This window comes from Paramisgurnus dabryanus, chromosome 3 (genome assembly GCF_030506205.2).
Source record: "Paramisgurnus dabryanus chromosome 3, PD_genome_1.1, whole genome shotgun sequence".
Taxonomy (NCBI): Eukaryota; Metazoa; Chordata; class Actinopteri; order Cypriniformes; family Cobitidae; genus Paramisgurnus; species Paramisgurnus dabryanus.
In genome coordinates this window covers 5,028,624-5,046,996 of record NC_133339.1, presented here as the reverse complement: position 1 = coordinate 5,046,996, position 18,373 = coordinate 5,028,624, and the positions used below count along the sequence as shown (strand labels likewise).

The 18,373-nt window shown below is 34.2% G+C and overlaps 1 protein-coding gene across 19 annotated transcripts in view; it reads right to left on the bottom strand.

Moving 5' to 3' along the window:
• Positions 1 to 2,809: 2,809 nt before the first annotated feature.
• nfixb (nuclear factor I/Xb) overlaps positions 2,810 to 18,373 on the bottom strand; it is a 189,707-nt gene continuing 174,143 nt past the window's right edge. For 14 of the 19 annotated variants that reach the window (XM_073813763.1, XM_073813764.1, XM_073813767.1 and 11 more), the window contains 3 exons: positions 16,944 to 17,091; positions 12,322 to 12,413; positions 2,810 to 8,150 (listed from right to left, as the gene is read on the bottom strand). In XM_073813763.1, the coding sequence (XP_073669864.1) occupies positions 8,136 to 8,150; positions 12,322 to 12,413; positions 16,944 to 17,091 (255 nt within the window). In that variant the 3' untranslated portion in view covers positions 2,810 to 8,135. The remainder of the gene's footprint in view (positions 8,151 to 12,321; positions 12,414 to 16,943; positions 17,092 to 18,373) is intronic. The other 5 variants (XM_073813771.1, XM_073813770.1, XM_073813772.1 and 2 more) reach the window with 2 other exon arrangements.

Below are 18,373 nucleotides of genomic sequence, written 5' to 3'. Positions count from 1 at the left end.
TTCCTGAAATGTATAGATTTTATACAAAATTGTCCTTGATTGGCCAGCTAATCTGTATGTTGTGATTGGTTTGAATACATCTGACGTCAGCCAGAAATGTGACGCCCCTTACCGTGTTTGAAAGATTCAGTTGTTAAAGGAACAGTATGTAAGAAATTTATTTCAATTAATGATAAAATGGCCCTGATATGTCACTAGACATTAAGAAATCATTTTCATTTCAAATACTTATATCACTCACGACAGTGATCTGGCCAGGATATTGTCATTTAAAAAGTGAAGTTGCAGCCCTCAACTGATGTTTATGTTGTCATTTTGTGTATTGGCCACCAGCTGTGTGATTGCAATACCAGTTTTAGCCACAAGTTTTGTGATTGCAATACCAGTTTTGGCCACAATCCTACATACTGTTCCTTTAACTTACAGGCTGTGAGTCCAAGCGGGAGGAATTCTGATAATGTCGGTCTTGTCTGCATCACCAATCCCAGGAAGTAAACTGTTGCCTACAATCCGTGTGTTTGTTGTAGTCCAAGAAAAGATATTTACATCGGAGACGATAACTCACGTCATTGTTTACTTTGGGGTTTGTACTTTTTGCATATTGTTAACATGTTACTAATACACACCAAAGGAAATGTAAAATCGTGGATCGGACAATAGGTGCTCTTTAACTCTTTAACCCTTTAACTGATGAACACCTTTAAATAATATAACTCTGGCTTTTTTTGTCTAGAAGCCTAATTTTGGTTTTGTTATAAAGAAGACACTTTAGCGTTTTTTACAGAAGTGTCTGGAGGTGAAAAATAATTGTTTTTTTTATAGCAGTTTACATTTATTGTAATAAATAAAAAATGCAATAGTTTTATTTTTAATACATAAAACCAAGGTTTGCTGCATACCTTTGTCACAAATGAATAAATTACAGTTACTGTATTATTATTACTGCTAAAATGTATGAATATGAAAACTACATTCTTAGACCTTTCCAACAATATATTTATATAGTTTGTCGTGATTAACATTTACACAGTATTTAAATGTTTTTGATTTCACAGTAAATTCATAAAATACTGTAAATACAACTAAAATCACAGTATTTAAATGTTTTTGATTTCACAGTAAATACATAAAATACTGTAAATACTACTAAAATCACAGTATTTAAATGTTTTTGATTTCACAGTAAATACATAAAATACTGTAAATACAACTAAAATCACAGTATTTAAATGTTTTTGATTTCACAGTAAATACATAAAATACTGTAAATACTACTAAAATCACAGTATTTAAATGTTTTTGATTTCACAGTAAATACATAAAATACTGTAAATACTACTAAAATCACAGTATTTAAATGTTTTTGATTTCACAGTAAATTAATAAAATACTGTAAATGGAAGTACAGTACCCTAACTGTGAAAAGTATTCACAGTAACTTACTGGCTAATTGTTGCCAGTAAGTTACTGTAAATTTCACAGTAAATTTTTTACAGTGAAAATATTAAACTAAACTAAGGGTCTTTTTTTAAATGTACACATCTAAAAGCTGAATAAATAAGCTTTCCATTGGCTTTTTAGGATTGGACAATATTTGGCCAAGATGCAAATATTTGAAAATCTGGAATCTGAGGGTGCAAAAAAAAAAATCAAAATATTGATAACATTTATTTTTAAAGTTGTCCAAATGAAGTCCTTAGCAACACACATTACTAATGAAAAATACATTTTTGATATATTTACGGTAGGAAATGTATAAAATATCTTCATGGAACATGATTTTTACTTAATTTCCCAATGATTTTTGGCATAAAAATTAATCATTTTGACCCATACAATGTATTGTTGACTATTGCTACAAATATACCTGTTACTTATGATTGGTTTTGTGGTTCAGGGTCAAATAAATTATAGTTTTTTTTAACTATAGTACAGAAAAGAAAACTATTACTGTAATGTAAAACACTTTACAAGAAGTTTTATTTGTTAACATTAGTAAATGCATTAGCTCACATGAAATAACAATAAGCAATATAGTTTTCGGCATTTATTCATCTTATTTAATGCCAATACAAAAGTTCAAGTAAGTTCATTGTGCATTAACTAATGTTAACAGTTACACTTTAGATTTTATAAATGTATTAGTTAATGCTATTTATAAATGCTAAAATTATGAGGAACTAAAATTAATAATAAATTCTGTAGCGGTATTTCTCTGTAAGTTCATGTTTGATTTGCATTAATGTTAACTTATACCACAGGGATGCATACTTTATTCTGATTGGTTGAGAAATGTTCATTTGATGTATGCTTCACATTATGTAGTATGAAGTAATCTAGTATTTTATTCTGAACGTTTTAGTTTGATAATTTACCTAGATGACCTTGTATACACTTAAAAAGGTAGTAGGTGTTATTTAGTGTATACTGCACAGTATGCAGTGTGCACTTGTTTAGTATTCTATTCTGAACACAGCCAATGAATGCAAACAAAGCATTGTCTGTGGTATAAGCAGAATAATTGACTCCGGTCCTTTGAATTACTTGGAAAATAACTCGTGCTGCATAACCACCTTGGGTGTGCATTATTTTCGAATAATTCAATGGTCCGTCGTCAGTTATCTTCACAAATACAACCTTTTTGTAAAGTGTTATATTATTTTTTTATTGCCAGAAGAACTGAGGGGTAAAATGAAAATGTAACAATGCAAAAATCACAAGTGTACTAATAAGTGTGAAAATTATGGGTAGAAATGGTAGAAATCATTAAACCATCAATCCAAGATCACAATAAAGACACAGAGTCATATTTACAGTCAAGAACATCCTTTTATTCAAACAGTTAAAGGCGTCGTTCTTTTCAAAACTGTTTTTCTTATTATGGAAAAGAAATCGTAATCAACACATGCATTTCACCGCGGGCTGTGATGGGTCTGTCCGCCGAGAGAGATGCTGCGTACGGAGGAGCGAGCACGAACGACGCTGCTGAGGGTTCACGCTAATCTAAACACATCCAAAAGAGTACAAAATATAACGAAAAAAATAGAAAATAATAAAAAGGACGGTCAGTACCAGGGAGGGACAATGTTCTTCTAACTGCGCCTATGGCTTTGATATGCATGCGTACGCTAGCTTCATAGATTTATAAAAGGTGAAACCGCATACTTTTTGTCTGTCGTTGAGCCCGTGTCGGTATCTGCTGGTGATGATTTGAGTTGAATTCAGGTTTTGTGGCATGCATCACTTTGGTCTCTTTGGGCTTTTGAATCATTTGCTGTTGTATCGTAAACTGTCTGTTTGTTTCCCTGGGCTTTAACCATTCCGTGATAAGGTGCTTTTTTAACAGGAACTTTTTAACAACAGTTTAAATATATCTGGTCTCGTACAACCATTCGAAAGGTGCGTCATCGATACAAGTTCGCAATGTAATAGCAATACAACGATCAAATTCAATTTTGTAACAAAACGAAAGAAATAAATAGAACGGATTGCAAATTCGCCTATACTGTACCCAGGCGGTCGTCCGAACTTGTTTCTCCAGCAAATATCCTTTCGTGGGACGTCCCAGCACAGCCCGCCGGCGTAAATTGTTCACGTACATTAACTGTTCAATGGACAAGCGGAAGATCGGTATGAATACAAGGTGAAGCATACAGACAGGAATAACATGTGAGCTAACTGCATTCTGCTCAGACAACATTTCATCATTTATTTATGTTTTTTTTTTTTGCTTTTTTATTACTCTTTTATTATTTTAAAGAGAGAAGGGCCGCAGGGGAAGGGAAATGGCTATGCAACTATAGACTACTCCAGTGTCCAAAGGAAGCAAAAGACAAGATTACAGAGGAAGAAAAGCAAGACAGAAAGATTGTTTTTTTTTGTCTTTTTACAGTTTTCTTAATTATTCAACAATAAAAAGAGGAACTAAGTCACACCGATTTGCTTTAGTACTATATATACTGCTTTGAAGAACTTGCGGAAGAAGATACAGGAGGGACTTTTTTAACTTTTTTAAGATGGGCACTCAGGATTACAAGATGGAGTCTGTGAACAAAAGGCACTTTATAGGGACAACCTTTATGATGGTCTGAGTCTAACACTAAATCACAAAACAAATATTTAAGAGTCATTTACACGGGTCAAGCAGAGCTGCTGTGGGTTTCAATGATGGTGGGAGGGTTCAATTCATTACATATTCAGCAATTCTCGCTCTGATTGGCTGCTAAAGCCCCATTAGCTTATGTCGAGGAAATCTTTATTTTCCAAGAGACGAAGATATACATTTTCTGATTGTTGGGTAAAATGCAACCTGGACCTGTTTTCATGACATTCAAAAAAGTGATCAAGTATAGCTACCAATAAAAAACAATTTACATCTCGTCGACCTTCAAACATTGTTTCTAGCTTACGAGGGCCAAAGTAGTTTATTCGTGCTGTGTTAAAGCCTCTCCCAAAAACAGGGAAGAACTTGTCATACGTTTCTAAAAAGTTTGACATTTTCCACGCACACACAAAATACCAGCAAAGTTCAAGTTTGTTAAGGACCACGACGGTTTAATTCGGCGACCCAAAGCATGAAAGTCCTACGAAACTGCAATGCATAGTATGATATATGATGACGTACACTATAAAAAAAAAATGGCATTTTTAAGTATAATCAACTTGTTTTTTATTATGACTAGTGATGAGTTGCTGTTACTTATAAAACAAAGTTGAATTAGCTTAAGTTATTTTAACTTTATTCATTAACTCTTTCTAGAAAAGTTTTCTAGAAAACGCGTTTTGACGGCAAACTATATTTCTGCTATTATCCACTAGGTGGTGCTCTTACCCAACTTATAAAACACTGAAGCATCAACTGATCCAAAAACAGTAAAAACTGTGTCTATGTTTTGACCAAATATGATTGCTAACAAAAGTCCTTTACAAAAATGCAATTATTTCAGTTTTTTCTCAAAATTTGTTGATTATTTGCGGAGCCCCTAATTTTTTTTAAATAATTTTTTTATATTTTTTTAAAGTTTAGTTTCGCGCGCGCACATGAAACTATCGCGTTTTGTTTCGCGTACGCACGTGAAACTATCCCATGCGCACTTGAAAGCGAAACTTTTCTAAACGCGATAGTTTCACATGCGCACGCGGAACTAAACTTTATAAAAAATCTTTTTTTATTTTTTCTCCATGTCCCCTTAGGGGCTCCGTAAATAATAAACAAATTTTGAGAAAAAAATAAAACAATTGCATTTTTGTAAAGGACTTTTGTTAGCAATCATATTTGATCACGGGAAAGATTCAAGTGCGCACGCGATAGTTTCACATGCGCACGTGAAACTAAACGCGGTAGTTTTACGTGTGCACGCGAAACTTTAAAAAAATTCTGCACGTGAAGGTTTCGCGTGAGCACATGAAACTAAACTTGTTTTTACTCCAATGTCACCTTAGGAGCTCGGTAATTTTTAGTTGATTATACTTAAAAATGTAAGTGCACAATTTTTTAACAGTGTATGTGAAAAATACTAGAAATTTTTAATTTTTGCTAGTCATAAAAGCTCAGCAGCTCATCTATTAGGATTTTATCCGTCAAGTTTGGAGGGAAAATGTCTTTAGTCACAACCACGAGCGAAGTGAACCCCCCCCCCACCATAAGTAAATAGAAAAGAGAAAGAGTAATGAACATTTTTCCTAAAATTTCTTTTAAGATAACACTTACGTTTGTCGTATTATTACGTACAGGTATAATAGAGATTGAATGTACTTTAATCCATAAAAAGCACCTGTTTTATTTAGTGATATATTCTGCCTCACCAGCCCTCGTAAGTTTTGAGAACAAATCAAATTACAAATAAACGTTAAAAAAGCAGAAAAAGAAAGATTACAAAACAAATTCCCAAAACTTACAAAGACCGTTTGTTTCTCTCTCGTTCGTTCTCCACCCTTTCATTTAGAGTCCCGGGCAGTTTGGACTTTACTAAAATAGGTTTTTCACCGCTAGGTTTTTCCTGTACACCCTAACACTCACAAACACAGTTTCTACTCAAGGCATTGCACGTGGCTCATTCAACACACTTTATTTCGCAATAACAAACACGTCCCGTCCAAACACGAAAGAAATCAAAAGCCGTGCATTTTTTCTCTCTCGTCTACGCTATCCGCAGAAATCCGATTTCTGCCGATTTTGCCGAACACTATTCAGGCCTATGCTATACTGTAAGTGCAGAAGGGGGTTTCGGGACTGGTTTATGAGAACTGATGATCATGTCATACTTCAAAAAATAACTAGACTGCCACTGAGCTTATTAGGCAAAGAAGGAAAAAAGAAAACGTATATATAAATATATATATGGATATATCCTGTATATATAAAGATGTTTGTAACTATTAAGCTGACACTTGTTTTTATTCTCATAAAAATTTCACGCTCCTCTATAGCTTATATGCAAGAAAATAACCTGAATTCATGTTTAACAAATTGCATAATGGGAATACAGAGGCACTTCCTTTGATTAGAAAAGAAAAGACCATTGCCGTCCTGCTAAGTTTTTTTTTCTACCGAACCGATGACACGGCCGCCTTTCGGCAACGGTGCTTCCCTGCGCTGAGATACATGGTCAGGCAGTCCAGTTATTTTGTGAGATCGCTGGTTTTCGTTCAAAATTAAAGTGATGTGGTCGTCCACCAGAATATCAAGGCTTCCCTTTATAGTCGAACTGCGATGATGGCGCGGGTTTGGATCCGTGTGCATGTGTTTATGACGAATTTGACGGTACAAAATGATGTCCGGCCCCCTTTCCCTTTAAGCACAAATATGATATGTCACACAATCTTTTCCTCCGCAGAAACATCACGTGTTCTTGGATCACGGACTTCTGGGAGTGTAAACAAATACTGTACGTAAACTAAATCAGAAGTGGGCGTGTCTTTAGTAGGGCTCACCGTGATGCTTTGCTACGATTTAGACAGGCCAATCATAAGAAACTTTTTAAATACACTCAAAAAAATTGCAAAAAATATGGCCATACCTAACCATTGGGTTATAAATAAACCTTTGGTTGGGTAGAAACAACTCAGCATTGCCCAGCAAGCAATAGGCGTAATTTTACTGTATAGGTTACCTTTAGACCCGATAGTCCGGCTATGAATAAAAAATACCAAAATATGCCAAAATGTTTGACTTTATTTATTTATTTTTGGGCTATCGTTTATAAAACAGCCCAAATTTGATCTTGTCTTTTAAACCCATGTTTATTAATAACCCAGCAGTTGGGTTTGTCTATATTTTACCAAATCGTGAGTTTTAACCCAACATTTTTTTGAGCGTAGCTACCATCAAAAGAAAAATGGATAAAACCAATTTCTTAAAAAATGGTTTCAAAATGGGACACATGGTTGCGAGCCTTCTTGTTATTATACTGAATAAACCTTTCGGTACCCAAACGTTTGTTGTTTGAACGATGGCGGGGGCTTGAAATGTGAGATGTGTCTGTGTCGCTTAAGGGCGCTGTGTCAGTTTAATTTTTCTGCGCAATAAATGTGCAAATAATGTTCGCCGTGTATCCCATGTTTCGATAGTGCACATCAAACTAGTGTTCTTCTCATTTTGTAGTGCAATACTTTTTAGTATTTCAACTAAAATTCAAAAGCAAAACATAAAATAAAAACGCCGAATGCTGATTAAAAAACGCCAAACGTCTGGGGCTCTAAACACTTTCAGTGTCGTCTGTGCGTTGAAAACAAACACCGCTGAATGTTTTTACTCTTTTTTTTTTGTCGTTTGTGAATGTTTACCACTGTAACGGTTACTGTGTATAATCCCAGCCACTGTACACTACATCCTTGCTCTTAGTAACATGATGTCTCTTCATTGAGTTCTTCCTTTATTTTGCCGCTGGTTGTTGCGTGAGGTGCGTGTGTCGGTCCCTGACCTCGTGTGATGATCCTACAGTCTTCAGGGGGTTTGGGGGTCAAAGGGCATCTGGTGATTGGCAAAAACAGGCTTGAACGTTTCCCAATAATACTCTGATAAGGTGTCTTAGGGTGTGTTCAGAAGAGGGCGAGGCTGTGGATTTCCAAATAGGATGTCTTTATTTTTTAAATAAAACTTCCGAATTGTGTTGACAGGTTGCAGGCAGGTCTCGTCAAAGGAACCATGACTGAAAAAAATAAGAAAACAAAATATAAAGATAATGTTTAATTGAGCTCACTATTTAAGTGCGTCTGACACATATGCTTTTTTAAACTCTTAATGGATTCGGCCAACAAAGCGGTATTCCTGAATAAAAAAATATTCTGTCATCATTTACTCACCCTCATGTTGTTAAAAACCTGTATACATTTCTTAGTTTTACTGAACACACACACACACACAAAAAAAAAGATATTTTGAGCAATGTTTGTAACCAAAAAATTTTGAGCACCATTGACTTCCATATAGAAATGTTTTCATACTATGGAAGTCAATGGTGCTTCAGTTTCTTGCTTCATTAATAATTTCTTCCTTCCTTTAGCTGAACAAAGAAATTTTTACAAGATAAATTGGGGCTGTAAAAAGATTAATCGTGATTAATCGCATACAGAATAAAATAACACATGCATATATGCATTTAAGAAACATTTACATGTATAATTTAGATTTTGATATTATAAATAAATAAAAATATATACATAAATAAAACTTTTCTTAATTTAATACATGTATGTGTGTATTTATATATACATAAAACTTACATACAATACAGACACAAATAGATTATGCAAACACAAGCTTTTATTTTGTATGCGATTAATCGCAATTAATCTTTTGACAGCCCTAATATATTTTTTTTTTTTAGATTTATACAACATCTGAAAGCTGCATAATAAGTTTTCCATTGCACTGTAAGGCAGGATTTACACTGCAAAACTTGATTCCCAATTACGATTTATTGCCTGTATCCGAATTTTTATGACCCACTTATATCATCTTTTAATATCCGATATTAGCCTTTACAGTAAACACGTAGCAAAACAATTCAAGGTAGAAATACTGTGATATAATAAAATGCTGTGATATGCAATGGACACCGAAAAATGATTAAACAAGATTATAGAGCTTTATTTCTGTAACAAGTATGGCTGTCAAAATATTAATCGCGATTAATCGCATACAAAATAAAAGTTTTTGTTTGCATAATATATTTTTTTGTGGTTTGTATGTAATTATTATGTTTATAAATACACACATACATGTATTAAATTTAGAATTTATTTTTTTATTTATTTTTTTATAATATAAAATATATCAAAATCTAAATATATACATGTTAATGTCTCTTAAATATATACATGCATGTGATGTGTGTGTATTTATATATACAAAATAATGACACAGTTCACAATCCAATGTATATATATATATATATATATTATGCAAAAAACAAACTTTATTCTGTATGCAATTAATCACGATTAATCTTTTGACAGCCCTAGTAACAAGATATACATGCAACTTCAAAATTACTTTTCTAATTGGAGCCATCAGCCTCCATTGCGCTGCTAAAAAAATTATGTGATAGCGGGTGGTGTACGTCATTTGCCAGCGCTGCATTTTCAGTGATGCACGACACGTCTTTACATGGGAATATTCGATCTGTCTGCTTACATCGTGGACACGAATGCATGTATACGATTCACATCCGATTTATTCCACATATGGATGAGACTTGAAACCAATTGAATATCGGAATCTTTGCGCTTTTTTTCCTGCTTACAGGTCTGTGTCATATCCGATCTGTGCCACATGAGTAAAAAAATCGAAATTGATGCAATGTAAATGTGGCCTAAAAGTCGCTTTGGAAAAATACTAGGGGTCTCCTTTATCAGTGGCGGTTCTAGGGAGGGGCCAGCGGGGGCCAATGCCCCTGTGACAACAAGCTTGGACCCCCTTGTGGACCCCCTAAATGTGGTGTGTGAAATTATTTTTAATTATTTGTTTTTTACATCTGTAATTAGACAGTAGCATAAACATGGTATTTGGCCTGTTAATGTCTTTAGTGCACACTGCAAAAAATGATTTTCAAGAAAAAGAATCTTAGTATTTTTGTCTTGTTTTCAGTAAAAATATCAAAAAATTCTTAAATTAAATAGCTTTTTCTTGATGAGCAAAACGACAAGAAAATAAGTCTAGTTTTTAGACCAAAAATATCAAATTTAAGTGATTTTATGCATAAAACATGTATTTAGGGTTTAAGAAAAAATTGTAAGATTTTTTTCTTACCCCATTGGCAGATTTTTTCCTTGTTTTATGCACAAAATAACTTGCATTTGATACATTTAGTCTAAAAACTAGACATATTAATATTTTATAATCATAATTAATATTATATAAATAATTATACTTAATTTTTAGATATTCTTACTGAAAACAAGACAAAATACTAAGTTTTTTTTTCTTGAAAATCATTTTTTGCAGTGCAATGCAGAAAATAATATGACAAGAATAAGGTCTTAATGCAACTGGCCCCTCTAACAGTACAACTGGCCCCAGATTGGCCCCCCCAGTTGAAAAAGTCTAGATCCGCCACTGTCCTTTATAAAGCGTGCTGATACAAAGGTTGTGATCTATAAAAAAACGAATTTAATGGTAGAATGGGTTTGCACGGTGGGATCTGAGGATGATTCATGTACGCACACTTGCATGTGATCTGTGATTTATAAAGGGAACAATGCTAAGTCTTTATATTTTTTATCTTAATTTAGTATTTTGTGCGTACATAGACTTTTTGTAAGGATCCTATGCACAGTTTTATAAATGAGACCCCTGATGCATACGTGTAAATGTAAACGCACTTAAAACTCAGTTGTCATCGACAGGTGGCACAGTCTACCCAATCTGACCCCCAGACAGGTATGTTAATACACAAGACAAAATAATAGCATACGATTGTTTAGTAAAAATGTGCTTATATAATTTAATGAAAAGCTGAGAAACCAGGTCAGTATTTAATCATAAATAGCATATATAAAAGTTTTACCTGTCACAATAATTCTTTTAAACAGCTTGAATGTAACTCCATTGCCTCATTAAGTGTACAAGGATCTATGAATATGCGAATTAGTCCCAGCCTCCACTGTTTTGCACCACCATGGACCATAGATGTATATGTAAATAGATGCTACATTCGGAAGTTTCAGAAACATTACTGCTAATTTGTGAAGTTGGAAACCAAGGTGATATTAAATGAGATTTTAATTTTATGGAGAAAATACTCAGCAATGGTGTTAAATGATGAATTTGCCCATGGCTTGTCTTAAAACATTTAAAAACACCACATAGACATACAACAATAAAAACTGGGACTTTAAATGAGAGTGAGATTCTTAATCCTGATTGGTTGACAAAAGTGACTAGAAGTCAAATCCTGGAAACCTTTTGTGAGATAACTTTTGTGCAAATACCCCAGCATATCTCATCCCTCCCCCCTCTATTTGCCCCGGGCTGAAACCCAACAACCGCTCGGGCCAAGAAACTCTTCCCCTCCAAACTAAACTCCCCCCTCCAGCAATCCCATCATCCCTCTGTAATCCTTGGCACTGACCACCCCTATCCCCCTCTCAAGTTCAAGTTCAACTGCCTGTGACATCATGTCTCGTTGCTGTGGGCAACCAGACAGTCAAAACGTGACTTTTCGATTTAGGGGCCGTGCGTAAACTTTCTCTTTTCTGTCTGTCAAATATTTCTTTCTGGCTTCTGGTGTTTAGGGAACTATTTCTGCTGTATGGACATAAAAAGTTTCTTAAACTAATCTGAACTAAATAAAACTTTCAGAACTTTTAAACACTTAATCTCTCCTCTCAAATTTGGTGAAAAAATGAAACCGTTGCCAAGTCACCACTTGAAAGAGGGAAAACACAACTATGAAGTGACCAGCAGAGGGCGATAGCGAGTCAAGAAACAGCCCGTGGAAGAAAAACGGTGCTATAAATTTTTGAAATACACGGAGGTCGACCAGCAGAGGGGTGAAGTGAGCGAGAGAGAGAGAGGAAACTTCAGATGGTCACCATGTGTTGAGGAGCAGGGAGCTGGCCTGAGGCGGGTGTGGTTTACACATTAATGACTAAAGTGTACTGGGTGATGAAGGAGGCACAGTGTGGTGGCTGCACATTCGCGACGCTCAAATCAACAATACCACCCCGATCGGCTCGAGTTAGCTCAGGCCTGCTCCAGATGGGCCAGGCACCGAGAGCATTATGGGAAAGAGAAAGCCCGAGACTTTAACATTCGTGATCCAGGCCTAAATATTTTAGACGGGAAATGAAAGAAACAAGTTTTGTTTCGACAATTACCTGCGTCTGCTGGGGGATGTTCAGAAAGTTGTTGTCCCGTGATCCGATGCTGACAAACCTGTTGGGAGCTGTGGAGCCTGACGAGGAGTATGCTGAGAGAGAGAGAGAAAGAGAGATTAAATCACATACTGTATAGGGCTGTTGGAAGGATCAATAGATTTTTTTAAGCAAAAAAGAGCCAATCTTGACTATATTTTTTTCGACAAATGTACTTTTTATGAACAAGCCAGAGTTATTTGAATTGCGATGTGAAAACTAGAACTTTTCTGCTCTGAAGCTACAAGCAAAAATAAATGCAAGAAAGATATTCGACTGTTCTTGGTTTACTCAGCTGACGAGAATAAAGCAAATGTGTTTTTTTTTTAAGTAAAGATTTGGTCGTCATTAAACAAATTTAGGGCAGTTTGTGATTCAGATTTTATTGGATGGACTCCATGAGGCAACTGTTCATCTAGTGTACAGATCAATCATAATCTGTAAGTGTGTGAAAACAAATAAACACAAAGATGAGTCTTTGTATGCTTTCATTGCCGAAGTTATTTGTGCATGCTACAAGTAAGTATAAAAGTAAACATATTTTTATATTATATCTCTGTTATTATCTCTTGATGAGTTATCACATCAATTAACTCATTCCCCACCAGCAATTTTTTAAAAAGTTGCCCTCCAGCATTTTTTGTGATTTTAACAAAAGTTTCACAAAATGCCTTCCAGGAAAATTTTCTTCTAAAAATATATAAACATACGAATATATCAAATGAAAGAACAGACTCTCTGCTTTTAAACAAATAAATAAACAAACAAACAAAAACTTTCATCCTATCTATATTTTTTCTCTGCTTATAAACTCTTAAATATCTGTATTTTTCTTAAACAAAATAGCAAAAAGCTGAAATAATTGCATTTTTGAGAAGAAATTTTGTTAAAGATCAGATTCAGAATGATTATCAAACATACACAGAGTTTAAAATTAGTAAATAATTGTTTGCTCCAGTTTTTTAATAAACTGGGCCATCTAGTGGATAATTGCGGTATTACAGATTAACATAAATCTTCATCAGGAACACTTTTTTTATGCAAATGTTTTATTTTAATTGACAAGATAACTTGTCAATGGCGGGGAAAGAGTTAAGAGAAAATGCTTGTTTAACAATGAACATTTGCAGTGTAAATGCTGCCTTACAGTGACATTGAAAATTTATTATGTGGCTTTCAGATGCTGTATAAATAAAAATTTTTTTTTTTAAATATTAGGGCTGTCAAACGATTAATCGTGATTAATCGCATACAAAAATAGTTTGTGTTTGCATAATATATTTGTGTTTGTATTCAATGTAATTATTATGTATATATAAATACAATATTTATGTATCAATTTTTATTTATTTATTATAATACGCAATCCAAATTTCAGCTATTATCCACTAGGTGTCTCTCTTACCCAACTTATAAACACTGAAGCATCCACTAGTCCAAAAACAGTATAAACTCTGTGTATGTTTTAATCTTCGTTCTGAATCTAAAACAAAAGTCCTTTATTATTTCAGCTTTTTGCTCAAAATGTTGTATTTATGAAGAAACCTGCCCATATTTGAGAGGTGATGAAAGAGAACAAATGAAGATAAGATGATTTTTTTTTAAAAGCTGAGGGTTTTTAAAGTTGTTCTTTCATTTGATATATTGTATGTTCATATATTTAAAGAAGAACATTTTCTGGAACGCATTTAACTTTTGTGAAAATCAAAAAAAAAGCTGGTGTAAAATTAATATTTTACATTTCTGACTACACTTTTAATGTGTGACACTATTTGATGTGATGATTTCTATACTCTTATTTTTTCATTGTAAAATAGCTGATATGGGACCCTAGACCACAAAGACCAGTTTAATAAAGATCTGAAATTGATGTATGGTTTGTTAGTATAGGACAATATTTGGTTAAAATACAACTATTTGAAAATCTGGAATCTGAGGGTGCAAAAAAATATTGAGAAAATCACCTTTAAAGTTGTCCACATGAAGCCCTTAGCAACACATGATAAATACGTTTTTGATATATTTACGGTAGGAAATTGACACCTATGCAACTTATGACTTCTGTTATGTGGTCCAAGGTCACATATTTGGCGCTGCCTGTGAAAACTCGGCTAAAGTATTTTTTTGTGATTTACTGTTTTCTACATAAAATCATTTTACATAATGTAAAGTACATTCTGTGAACATATAACCTTGATATTTTAAATTACTTTATATTGACCGAGTAAGGTCATGTCAAAGAATGAAATTTGTGTATTTTTAAAGAACGTATTTTCATCTTGTTTTAAGTAAAAATATCTAGAAATTCTTGATGAGCAAAATGGCCCAAGAAAATAAGTCTATTTTATAGACAAAATTGAAATTTAATTGAATTTGTACTTAAATAAGCAAAAATCTGCCAATGGGGTTAGATTTTTTTTTTCTTAGACACTTTATTCAAGAAAAATTCAAGAAAAATTGTCTTACCCCATAGGGAGTTTTTTTTTTTATTGAAGCACAAATTCACTAAGTCATAATTTTTTGATATTTTTATTTCAAACAAGACAAACATACTAAGCAAGAAAGTCCTTTTTGCAGTGTATATATCATTATTGTAAAATGTTAATATATAATAGAAGCTGTGTATGACAAATTTTAAGCATTCAGCTTACAAACCCAACTTAACTGTGGTAAAATCACTGCACAGAAACTCAAGTGATTTACTTCTGCTGAAATAACCAGATTTAAGAATATAAAAAGCAGCCATTTGTGAACAGTTGTGTTAAGTGTGTCGTACAACATATAAACACATAAAAAGACAGAAAAGTTTGAGTAGAAACATATAAACAAACAAAAAACACTTAAAGGAAAAGAAAAGAATAGGAAAATAAAGAGAAACATGAAAGAAAAGAGTCAAATAAAGGCAAGTGCTCCGTCCAGTGCCCCGTCTGTGGTGAGTGAACATTTGAACATCTAAGTTTTCACCCCGATACGCCACCTCCTCTCTGATAGGTGCAGGTTCAAGATCAGTCTGTACGTACTGAAGTGACCTTTACACCAGCACTGGAGCCCATTTCACAGGCCAAAAGCCAACCAACAACTTAAACTTAACCAAAACAAACGTAAATCAAACCAACGGAAAGAATCAATGGTAAAAGGATGAGTTGAGTGTCTCAAAATTGCACAATATTGAATTCAGCCCTTTCACATCAGGGATTCAGCACTTTGCTAGAGCTGTATTGGAGTCCATTTTAACTGCCCTAAATTTGTATCTTTCAGTGAGATTTGATGGCTGACTGTTGTTGTAATATCGTGTGAAATCGGCACCTCAAATTTTTATGAAAATTAAAATGCTGAGACCCGCATCCATTTTGAATTGGTTTCATAAGAGAAAATCAATAAATGATCAGAAACAATCCAGCACAGTAACGTATTGTCCCGAATATAAAACGTCCCTGATTATAAGATATTTAAAGTGTACCTTATGGAAAAATGCTTTTTGAAGACCAACTCATGTCTTTATAAAGAAAATGCTTTCATTTGTAAATATTAGAGACCACTTTTATCCCCCACATTCTTATGGTATACCATATATAACCTGTAGTCCAACTGTACTTAATAAAAACTAACCTCTTTCCATCTCATTGTGAAAAAAAACACATAGCCTATTAATATTTCATTAACAATAGATGTCTGCTTTATGTTGCGTACACACCAAAAGTGAAGTTTCACGTTCCTCGCTGTAGATTACTTGAATATTTTATTTTTGTGTCAATCGCATCACCCCATACGAATTTGCACCTAATTGTGTCTTTGCATTGACTTTGTATGTACAGTAATCTACGTGCGTAAGTAAAATTTTCTTCTGGTGTGTTACTGTAAACGACCGTAGTTTATCAGGTTGCTTCAGTCCAGGTGAACTTGTTTTTGGCGCCGCCTACCGCATTTTTGCAGGTGTACAGGATGATTGACATGCAATAGTCTAGCACTCGAATATAAGGCATGGAAACGATCTAAAGAGAAAACGCAAAAGTGCCGTTGCATTATCACGTTTTATTCCGCGTTTATACAAGCGTTTTTGGGCGGAAATCTGCATGCATATGGTGACGCAAAAGTGTGTGTAAATGAAAGGCACGTCCGATAAAATATTTTTACGTTTTTACCCTCGAGCGTTCTTGTGTAAACCGGCCCAAAGATAATATAATTTTTTGACAGTCATTTCCATGAAAAAATTGTCGTCTTATATTTGGGATAGTACGGTAATTCCTGCGCTACCAGTACCGTAGAGCTTTAAATGGTAATTTGTGTAACTTCTGCACCAATAAATGTAATGGAAAGAATCCTTTTTAATTTTAAAAATGCTTTTAGTTTTTAAATTTTTGACAAACTTATAAACACGATGCTTTCACGTTCGCAGGAATCAAACTATGAATTGACTTTTCAGTTATGCATCATCTTTAAATAATATAAAGTAGAAATGACACACTTTAAAAAAAAACTGATTTGCAGAGGTCAACTTAGTTCACAAACAGGCCCGGCTGTGGCCAGACATTTGGCTCACTTTCTCCCAGCCGAACTAGGGTTTGGTGGGATGGGGGGTCACTTACACGGAGATGTGGGTGAGGTGAGTCCAACATCGGGGGGCGTGCTGCTGGGTTTAGAGTCTGGCATTGGGAGGGGCACTGGACGCGCCACAGGGGGGGGTGGAGGAAGCAAGAAGGAGCCCGGCATTTTGCTCTGGCCACCTCCGTTCGGCTGCAGACGACACAAATAGGGTGAGGAGCGCGGACACACACGACACCCCGCAAATGGCTAAACTGACAACACTGGCTCGCCCGAAAATAAAAGATGGGGTGGCTGGCAGTGAAGCGCTGAGGGGGAACAACCAAAATGATGGTGAATGCATGTTCGCTTCTTGTGTTTGGAGTTCACCACAGACGGGCAGTGAGGGAGCTGGAAAAATCAAGATGGAGGACTTTTGTAAAAGGTGAGGGACAGGAAATGGGAAGGATGAATGAGGAGGTGAGGTTCTGATCCGTGAAATGACGTCAAATCAAAACCAGGGCTCAAAAATAAAAGAGGAGAGGATATGTGCTGAGATTCAATGTGGAGGTGGACAGAGAATTACAGATTAACTCAAGATGTCTGGACAAGCACAAGATACAGAAAAATGACCAAGTAGTCCATATCAAAGACAAACAGACAGATTTCTTTCATCCTACAGACACGGGTACTATAGCCAAGATATCATAGGAACTTGCTTCATTTTTATAACAGAAGAAAAGAGCATAATAGTGGTGATCCATCAAAATTTTAGCCGCTGAGATTTTGCCATTATCATTTTTCGGCCAAAAGATAAAACGACCAAAAATATAAACCCAGAATAAAGATAAGCCTGTCAAGTTTGTGCATTAATTCATTACTGTTTTGCATATAAGAGTTTATTTTTTTAACTTTAACTTTTTTTCAGATAAAAAAGCTGTTTAATTAGACTTTTTTTACTTTTGTCAAATTTTGAACTGCAAAAAACGAATGTCTTACTTAGTATTTCTGTCTTAATTACTAATATAAATATACAAAAATTCTTAAATTGAGATACATTCACTTGGTAAGCAAGTGGCTTAAGATATTAAGTCTTGTTTATTGAAATAAATGATGAAAATCAAGAGGGTTTCTTTTTACTTAAAACAAGTCAAAATATCTGCAAGTGCAGTAAGAAAAATAAACTTAATGCCAGTTTCAACTTAATTTAATAAACTTAAAGTTTATTTTTCTTACTGCACTGGCAGATATTTTGACTTGTTTTAAGTAAAAAGAAACCTTCTTGATTTTCATAATTTATTTCAATAAACAAGACTTAATATCTTAAGCCACTTGCTTACCAAGTAAATGTATCTCAATTTAAGAATTTAGATATTTATATTTTAAAAAAAACAAGACAAAAATATTAAGTAAGACATAATTTTTTTGCAGTGTGGTTTGTTACTTTAAAAAATTAAATTTTTATGGCTTTGTAGTTTTTTTATCTAGATTCATT